The sequence below is a fragment of the Chelmon rostratus genome, chromosome 3 (genome assembly GCF_017976325.1).
Source record: "Chelmon rostratus isolate fCheRos1 chromosome 3, fCheRos1.pri, whole genome shotgun sequence".
In the NCBI taxonomy this organism is placed as follows: Eukaryota; Metazoa; Chordata; class Actinopteri; order Chaetodontiformes; family Chaetodontidae; genus Chelmon; species Chelmon rostratus.
The window spans coordinates 18,936,597-18,947,077 of NC_055660.1; the positions used below are offsets into that span (position 1 = coordinate 18,936,597).

Genomic DNA, 10,481 nt, shown 5'->3' on the forward strand with positions numbered 1-10,481 from the left:
TCTCAGTTAAATGCTTTTATGAACATATTGCTTGGAGTTCCTTCCCTCATTTGAGCTTGGTTGGATTACTCTGTACTGAGTGATAGTCTTATTTTTTTTTTTTTTTTTATTATTTTTTTTTTTTTAAATGAAGCTGCCAGCTTCTAGTTTAGCCAGTTTTCAGTTCTTTGCATGATGGGAAACTACATCCTCTCCATGACTTTATTTACTTTTAAAGCCTTTATTCAATATAATTACAACAATTTAAGAATATACTGCAAATACAACACAAAGATATAGATGCTAAAGATTCAAGGTTAAGTGTACAAACAGAAAATTTGTTCTATATATATACACAATTTATATTCCATACACTTACATATTTTTCAGTATTAGTCATGGTATTGTCATTGATGTGCATATTGCTTTTTCTCTCTAAGCCTGACCTGTTGAGACAGATGTTCCCTCATATTGTAGATTATGTGCTGTCGATGGGGGCACATTGTTTAAAGAAACATGAAATTTAGGGTGTCTGCATATTTTGGAGTGGTTATACTTTATGTCTGAGTCACATAAAACAATTCTAATCTTAACCAGAATTTGGAACTTCTTCACAATGGCTGCAACATGATGTTCTGCACACAGTATGCAGCAACAGCACACTTTATCAGCTGCTTTCACAGAAGACATTTTGATATAAATAATTATGAAATGAATGATATCTCATTGTTGACATTTACTCAGTTGAAAAAAGTACAAACAATATATTTAATGTTTTGCAACAAAAGACTGGGAAGGTTGTGGAATGCTCCAAAAGTTCTGAAGAGCATCTGTATGAGTGAATTTCTCCATTGTGAGATCAATAAAGTCTAATCTAATCTAATCTATTTATCTCATTGACAACCATACATATTTTTGATGAATACTAATGATGCTAATAATGCTGCTACATTTAACAGCATTTATTTGTCTTTTCCTAAACCAGCTCAGGACACTCAGATGGGTGTATATATATACCCCTCATATATATATATATATATATATATATACACACACACAGTCAGGATGTGCTGTGGCTGTGTTTCACAATCATTACAGTTATACGTTTTTTAAAGGAAACTTTATTATTTATTCATTACAATAAGACAAAAGGCAGAATGTAACAAAAATACAATAACAAAGATATACTTAAAGTGCAAAAGTTCAAAATGTACATACAGAAAATGCAACACAAAATAGAGTTACTAAAGTGCTGAATGTCCAAGAGTCAGTAATTTCATCCTGACATCTCCAAATTCAGTGTGTGAATGTGTCAATGTAAATTGTTTCTCTTCTGGCATCATGCATGGTGGTCTCCAGTGTTCAGAAAGCCCTAACATTTTGTAACTTTTATTGATGTTATTCATGCATTCAACACTTTTAGCTACATTACTTCATGAGCATGTTTTCACCTTCTGAAGAGCTGGAAATCCATTTATATCCCCATCTCTCTTGATCGGGAATTTAAATAAAATGACAGTGACTTCACTAAATCACAGCACTGCATCTGCTTCATCATCATACATGTTTGGATCTAGTCCAAACAAAAGTCACATTTTTCAACTGTGCATTATATTCCCTGAAATTAATGTATTTTGCTGCTCAGTGTAACGCTGAACATTCAGAGAAGTTGGCTTCAAACTGGAGTTGAAAAATTGCTATAAAAAGAGGAAGAAGGAAGAGAAAGAGGGGGGGGGGGGGTCCTCTTTGCACACTTACAAGTTTATGCGTAACAATAACAGGAATAAACTCTTTGAGAAGATGGGGGTGGCTCTTTAAAGAGCCTTTTATAATCAGGACGTCCAAACAAGCAGATGCTGCTGTTCACTCATGACTGCTGGAATTGTAGTCTTTGTCTGGTAAAGACAGAATGAAGAAAAGCTGTTCTACCGTGATCATATTTTAAATCTTATTACGGTATGTTTAACTAAAACGATAACAGGAATGTACTCTTAAAGAGAAGTGGGTGGCTCTTAAAAGAGCCTTTTTTTAATCAGGACGTCTGTGGAGAACAGCTCACTTCTTCTTGGGTGCTGCCTTCTTGACTTTGGGCTTTGCAGCCTTCTTAGCGGGAGCTTTCTTGGCTGCTGCGGGCTTTTTTGCTGCCACTTTCTTGGGGCTCTTGGTGGCCTTCTTGGGGCTCTTTGTTGCTTTCTTAGCTGCCGCTGCGGGTTTCTTGGCCTTCTTCGGGGACTTCTTAGCGGCGGCTGCTGGCTTCTTGGCTGCCGCTGCTTTGGGCTTTTTGGCCGCTGCGGTTTTCTTTGCTGCGGGCTTCTTGGCTTTGGGAGCGGCTTTCTTGGCTGCGGGCTTCTTGGCTTTGGGCTCGGCCACCTTCTTGTTCATCTTGAAGGAGCCGGATGCTCCGGTCCCCTTGGTCTGGACCAGAGTCCCCTTCGCCACCAGGCTCTTGATGGCGATCTTAACGCGGGACTTGTTCTTGTCCACATCGTAGCCTCCGGCAGCCAGGTTCTTCTTGAGGGCAGCTGCAGACACGCCGCTGCGCTCCTTGGATGCGGCCACAGCTTTGACGATGAGCTCGCTCACGCTGGGACCGGCTTTCCTGGGCTTGGTTGCTGCCTTCTTCTTGGCTGCTTTCGCCGGAGCGGCGGCTGGAGCTGGTGCTACTTCTGCCATTATCCTTCTCTTCGCGTTAGTACTCTCAGGATGAGTCAAACTAATCTGATGGAAAATCCGGAGCAGGAGGCTGGACTTAAACACACCATGAGAACCGTGGAGACTCAACCCGGGCCGCGTCTCGTCTGTGCGCTCTGAATGTCGGGCTACTTGTGTTTTCTCTTCATCGATAAAACACTCAAAACTAAACCTGGGACAAGTGCTGAAGGCTGACAGCGAAGCGAGCCGATAGCAGACTTGTGTCTCTTCATATTCTAGTCATGTAGAGCTCTGGTGCTCTCTGCATTTTGTTTGGGGAGCCTCCAAACCTGACACATTGACCGCCGCGACCAGCGCTGCTCAGCGACTTTTCACACTCATTTCGCTCCTAAAATGCTTTAAAATGCAACGGAGATCTCTCAAAAGCCGTTTTCCAGCTGGCCTACATGTTTGTTCAGAGACTCAAAGTACAAATTACCATGTCTTGATGATCACTTTGTTATAAACTGAAGTTATTCTGGTGGCAGCAAACACACTGATGGCGGCCAGGGCTCATGGTGCATACTCATACTCACCACAACTGACAACCTTTCTTTTGCAGGGCTAGTTTTAATATTTAAAATATAATAACAACAACAACAACAATAATAATGATAACAATGATGATAACTATAATAATAATAGTAATAATAATAATAATAAAACAGTTACAGAATAATAATGTTAACAGTTCTGTTTATTAACAAACACATTAACAAACCAATGGCAGCTGTCTGAAGCAGCACCACAAGTTTAGAAAACCAGTTTGATCAAAGAAGACCTCCAGCACAGTACTTATGGAGCCAAAATGAAAATTATAAAGAAACTGAGAGGGATGTAAAATGATGTAGATCCACCATTGGACCAGTTATATCAGTAGATCTGTTTGTAAATGTCATATCATATACTTAAGAAATATATACTTTTTTTTTTCCCTGAAAAGAATGCCACCTGTCAGTGTGTGGACAGCTCCCTCATCTGTTACCTGTTCTCCAGGAAACCTGAAACACTGCACTCTTCTCTTGTTCTTCAGCATGACTGTACATATTGCAATATGGCATGGTGCTAGTGCCTTTTTTAAAGATCAATCTTTCCAACTTGACCTACAGTATTTGAAGATGCAGATAACATATCTGCACACAGGGTCAACTACCAATGGATGAAAATTAAAGTCTGCAACATTGGACCTGAAACAGGTGTGTGCATTTTATTGACATACTGACATGAAATGGTATATATAGTTTGTTCTGTTGTTATAGTTTGTTCTTTTATTACACATTATGTGTATCTGCTGGCAGCATCAAACCTTTATCTGCTGAGACAACCAAGATGAAATAAAGTGTAAATACTGTGTGGTGTCCAGAAATAGCACAGGATCAGCACCTGAAGAATTAACTGCCACGCTGAGTGTGCAGTCATTTATAAAAATAATAATCATCAGATTTATGATTTATGCTCTGCCATGCTCCACGGATGTAGCTCATTTTCCCACTCCAGCAATTCATGTATCAAAGCCTAATCACAGAATTCAAGCAATGTTTGTACAAATGATCCAGTGATGCACCACCTAATGGGTTACAGCGCTATTCTGACACAAAGCTGAGGGGTGTTTAACATTAAAAAGGACAAGCAGGACTTTTTGTCTGAGCCAGGAAGTGTTTCATTGCTTGTTTGGAGGAGCAAGCCTGAGTAAACAGTGGTTTATTTCATAACTTTGATTTATGCAGTATTTTCACAGTATAGCCTAAATGAATGATAGATGGCGGTCCGGATCTCACAAAACAAAACAGCCAAACATGTGTCCTATTCGATTTCTGTCTAGAGTTAGTCGAATCCAGGCACGTGCGTCACGGAACTACGACCTGCACAAGCTCCTTTGAGCCTTACAAATTATAGAAGTTGGTTGTTTGATAATATGCTGCACTTTTGTCATAGAGAGAAAAAAAAAACTATTAACTATAGACCCTATATAAAACAGTCATTCGGAATTCAGATGTAGTGTCGTTGTTGATACTGCGGCCACTATATAAACTAGGTTGAACGTTTAAGAAGTTTGCTCCTTATATTTAATATGTGAGCGGCCCTTAAAAGGGCCTTTGTTTTTAGAGTATGAGAAGAATTTGCAGTTTAACCGCCGAAGCCGTACAGAGTGCGGCCCTGTCTCTTCAGAGCATACACCACATCCATGGCGGTGACGGTCTTCCTCTTGGCGTGCTCGGTGTAGGTGACGGCATCACGGATGACATTCTCCAGGAAAACCTTGAGCACACCGCGGGTCTCCTCGTAGATCAGACCGGAGATACGTTTCACACCACCGCGGCGAGCCAGACGGCGGATAGCGGGCTTGGTGATTCCCTGGATGTTATCACGGAGAACTTTGCGGTGACGCTTGGCGCCTCCTTTACCGAGTCCTTTGCCTCCCTTTCCTCGACCACTCATCCTTACTATCTGGACGTTAAAAGACCAAACTGTAAAAGTCCCTTGTCCTCCCAGGTATTTAAATGCTCTGTGAGGACGTCACAGAAAACGGAGGAGGGTCTTTTCTTCTTCTTTAGCCTTTCGTGGTTGATGATTAACGCTTTAGTACATTAGCACCACCTACTGAACAACAGCACCTATTTGATGACCATGTCACTGCCGATTACAGTCTGTTGAGTGACCATAGCACGTTGTACACAATATGGTAGCACCTTTCTAGTCTGTCGGCCACTCAAAGTGCTTTTACAACACAATGATTCGCACAGTGGTAGTTAGGCCACCTGCTCATTACGAGTACCTTCAGTATGTGTGATGCTCTTAATGATGCTAAAAAACTATAGTCTGTCTTCTACATTGAACCTCTGCAGCCTGTTGAAACATCGAAAACAGGTCAAGAGAGCAGTGGAAACACACAGGATGTCCCAGTTGTATCCCAGTGAAAGTCGGTGGACTGGCTTTGGACACAAAACAACATCCAACAGCAAAATCATTCTTTATTTAAGGACAGATGAAGTTCATTCCTCTGGTGTTGCTCTCATCATCAAAGATCAGATAGATCACTTCTGATCCTCTTATCACCATGTCAGTGGTTTGATCCTTGGCCCCTCCAGTATAAAAATGTGCTTTCACTTTGATATTATGGGTCATTTTGAGAGTAGACTGATTGGGAGAAAATTGAAATTTTATAAACCCTCCCTCCCTCCCCTCCTCTTTTAGCGTAGTCTGTCTAAAACTGCTTCTTGGTCAGTATTTGCTTCCCTCTGTCTACAAAATGAAAAAAAAACAGCCAAGTGGGTGCAATATGAAGAGACATATTTTCACCTTTCCTTATCTGTCATTATACAAAAGACAGCTTAGTCAATTGGTAATTAGAAATAAAAGCCCCAAATGACTTATATCTTTGAGTAGAGCTCAAACAGATGTAGACTGTGTGCAGACAACATTCATCTGAAAATGTATTCAATATAGACTGAATAAGTTATTAAATTGAAAGGTAATTCTTAACAGTAGTTATATATTTACCTTGTTCATTGTCATTGGGTTTTTAACTTCTTCTGCAACATGCCTCGACCTTAGGAAGTCCTCAACGTCCTCCTTCATGTCTACATAAAGTTAGTTATTAGTTCGGTTTGTTAGACTCTATTTACATGTGGAAATTCTTAACTTTATTTGCCTGACAACACATTACATATACTGTACACAAGATTTAAAAAAGTCACTCAAAACTATGGTGAACACACAATTAAAACAATCGTATGTAATTTCATAAAAATTATGTAGGGTTAGGGTTAGCAAAGAGTTAAAGCTCCTCAGAGGAATTAGTGTCTTTAGATTTGAAATCTTTCCCAGTTGGTTGGGGAAAGCAGGTGCTTCAACATTTTAAAATTAGCCAAGTCTGTGACAGGTTGTGGAAACATAAAAATGTATGATGACATTTCCACAAGTCAGAACAACCACTGCTAACGTTCTTACTGCTGTAGCATTATGTTATTACTGTAAAATGCAAAGTTCTGATTATCAGTGCCTTAAACCAATGCTGTTTGAGATGACTTACCCAGAAACACAACAGAGGCAAGCGTTCACTGGGGACAAAAATCACAATATTAATGTATGTATACAACATACTAATCACTGATACTGCTGGCATGAAAAACAACCAGCAACTTGTGTAGCATCACTGCAAAAACACTTTATTTTTAAATTAGATATTAAACGCCATCTCACCAGAGTGACAACACAAATGCGTGTAAAAATATATATATGCAGTAATAAAATGTCTCATTGTGTCTGTTTGTGTTTGTGTTTGTGTTCAGTGGCGTCATGTCTCGTTATGCACTTCCTGTTTTATTATGAAACCTAACTCTCCCCTCATTTCAGATTTTTGACTTCCTGGTGTCCTTCTCCTCTGTCTGATTGTCTGCCCCTCCCTGATTGTTTCCACCTGTTAACTTGTGTATATATAGTGTCGAGGACGTGTCTCAAAAAATCTCTCTGGACCTCTGGGTTCTTTGAATGAAGGAGAAGGAGAAGATGTTGAGTCCAAAAACTCAGTTTTATTCTAACATCAATAGAATCTGCATTTATTTTGACATCAGTAGAATGTGCAAGGTAACAGAGCTCTGGGTCTCAACTTTCCTTTCCCTGATCCACAACAGAGTTGGGTCAGTTCATGAAGTCTGACACACGACCTCTCCCTGACCCAGTATTTTTATAGCCAGAACATGAGGAAATGCTGAAACAGTCGTCGGCTCCTCCTCGTTGACGTCGGGCGCTCTCTCTCCTCTGCTTGCTCATCGTCGAGAATCCAACGTCACCGCAGCAACCTGTTTGCAAGGACAAATCTAGAGAGACAACCTTATCCCTGACGCCAACCTGTTCTATCTTAAGTTGAGGGCCCCAAGATGTCTCCCATGTCAGGCCTCTATCTCAAAACCTCCTGTTCTAGGTCACACTGGCCTTAGATATATTTTGCACACAAAGAATCACTCCTCGTCTAAATCACTTCTATGAATAATAAAGGAAAAACTTTACTAGGAGAAGAAGAATTTCTGTTGATTATTCAAACACACAATCCATCAGCAGAAAATATGAATAAGATCAACATATCAGGATCATCATTAATCATCGTTTATCATTAATATAAGCATATGCATGCAATCTAACTATTAGCAGAATATATGTGTGTAATCAAACTTATCAAAGTATAGGAATATGACCCAAATAACCATCAATAGTCAGCGTCTCCCCTTGTCCTCTGTGTTCATACACTGAATTTGGTGATAACTGATTATTGAACATTCAGCACTTCAAGAACTCAATTGTTGTTGTTGTTGTTGTTTATACTGTTGTTACTATTGTCATGCTTCCTCTTATTAATTTGTTATTTTTTTCTCTGTATGTGAATTTTGCCTTTTAACCCTCGGAACTTTGGTAACTCTATGTATTTTTGTGTTGTGCTTTCTTGTAATTATATAGAATAGATAAAGTCTTGTAGAAAAAGGAAACATGCATCTTTTAGGTCTAGGGAGGTGAACCAGTGGTGCACACACTCCTGCGCCTGATTGTCAACATGTGAAATGGTCTGGTCACTAGCAATTTTATTTAATTATCAACAGCGATGGATTATCAACAGAATGGGTCTCATCCTCCCGTCTTTTTCGGAATAACTGGATTAAAACCCCTGATTCTCCTCCCCTTGAGGAACAATGGAAATGTATTTGTGTAAATGGCAGAGGCCTCATTAGAGCAGTAAACAGGACCATCCACACTCTCACAGACGGGAGAGAGGAGATGCTGGCCGCAGACAAATGTTTATGAGAGGAGGGCTCACAAACGTGACAAACAGACGTCCACACTCATCCGAACCTGATAAGGGTGAGAGGGGACGTTGAGCGCTGACAGGTGCGTGCTGTCCGCACGATGCGTAAAGACGCTGCTCGTGGGCTCATATTCACGCTTCTTATTCCCCGGAGAAGAAAACACTGTGAAAGATGGAATGTATTGCTGATCTGACATGTGTGCACACTGCCTACTAATCGAAGGGTTAGGGGTTGTATGCACACATGTCTGTTCTGCTTCCTCTGAGGCTCCTACTGGGTGTTGGGCCAAGAACAAGCCACGCAGCAAGTCTTGAAACCTCTCTGCAGGGTCGGCTGGACAGGAGGAAGATCAGGTTGAGGAAACTATCGGACTGGATGTGGAGGAGGCCCTGAGGCACCCTTTCATTTAGTATGTATAAATTATCTCATCTTAAATCTTCATGAACACTTGTGTTATGACCAGACTAAGTTTGAAATCTGGTGCAATCAGCTCCAGCATTGAGAGTGTGAGTTCAGCACCTTGGACAGCTGCCACACAACACTCAGGAAGCTTCAGCTGCACTAACCTGGGAGAGATGAGTCGCAACTGAAGCCAATCACAAAGCATCCTGCTGTACTGAAGGAGCGACACAACTTTCATTAGAGCTTGGTGAAAAAAAAATGTTTGGTCAAATCATGAATTAGTTTAGATTCCATTTAATTTAATTGTCATTTCACAGAGTCCAAGCACTGAGATGCTGAAATGCAGTTTCGCATGTAACTAACAAGTACAGAAAGGAGTTAAGTTTATATACATGCATATAAACACAGCACAAAAAGTAACAAGGAGGGGTATATTTAAATATAAGTATATATTATAATATTAGAGCCAGGCTGAGGTTTGCAAAAGACCATTAAGATTGGACCATAGAGGACTGGAGTAAGGTCATCTTCTCTGATGAGTCCAATTTTCAGCTTTGCGCAACTCCTGGTCATCAGATGGTTAGACCTGGAGGAGGGTTTTTTTTTTTTCTTTCTTTCTCAGCAGGACAATGCTCCATGCCACACAGCTAGGTCAATCAAGGTGTGGATGAAGGACCACCGATCAAGATCCTATCATGGCCAGCCGAATCCCCAGAACTGAACCCCACTCTAGAATGTGATCAAGAGAAACATGGATGGTCACAAGCCATCAAACAAAGCTAAGCTGCTTGTGTTTTTTGCGCAGTAGTGGCATAAAGTCACCCACCTTCATTTTAAAATGAACATGAACTTGTTTTCTTTGCAGTATTTGAAGTCTGCACACACTTATTTTGAGCATTTGTTGTTTTCTCTAAAAAATACTTTAAATTTAGGAGAAATGTGAGTAGTTTATAGAACAAATAATGTTTACTCAAACATGTGTTTGCATACATCATGGTTCCTTGGCAACTGGTCAAATGTCGGGTAATTTCAGAAGAGTAAATCAAGTTTTTGTCCAAAGTATTAAAACTATTTTTTGGAGATTTGTGACTGAGTTTTCCCTACAGGGCATTTGTCCTTATTGTAATATTTCTACAACATGTAGCAGCAAGTGATTGGGAATGAGCAGCAAGTGAGGCACAGGCAATTGTAGTGCAAGAGAGAATGGGAAAAGCCTTACTTGTGGTAGTCTTCAATTCAGTTTAATAAACCTATTGCAAAGGAAGAAATGTTTAGTGATTTAAGTTTTGAAGTAATATTGGATACTATTGGATTAACTTCTAAAACAGAAATACCAGGTCCAGTTATTACATTTTCAACTGAGTTGAGTGTGTTAATCTAAAGATTAACACTGAGATTTAAAAAAAAAAAAAAAAAAAAAAACTGAAATAAAAGCTTCAAGTACCTGTCATTGAATATTACTTTTTCGTTATTGTGATCTAATAGTATATATTAAGACAGCACTTCTTAATAACTACACATCAACAGGACAAACTCTTAAGATTAAGTGAGTGGCTCTTATAAGAGCCTTTGTTTTGCTTTTTTTTTCTCAGTGACAGATCAGAACATGGT

At 39.8% G+C, this 10,481-nt stretch overlaps 2 protein-coding genes across 2 annotated transcripts in view; both read right to left on the bottom strand.

The window, feature by feature from the left end:
* The window catches only part of zgc:163040 (uncharacterized protein LOC100038789 homolog), a 408,070-nt gene extending 402,961 nt beyond the window's left edge, over positions 1-5,109 (bottom strand). The window contains exon 1 of the mRNA XM_041933847.1: positions 4,817-5,109. Within this exon, the coding sequence (XP_041789781.1) occupies positions 4,817-5,109 (293 nt within the window). The remainder of the gene's footprint in view (positions 1-4,816) is intronic.
* LOC121604365 (histone H1-like) lies at positions 2,035-2,652 on the bottom strand. The gene has a single exon (XM_041933862.1). It carries the CDS (start codon positions 2,650-2,652, stop codon positions 2,035-2,037), a length of 618 nt encoding a protein of 205 aa, XP_041789796.1.
* Positions 5,110-10,481: the final 5,372 nt, after the last annotated feature.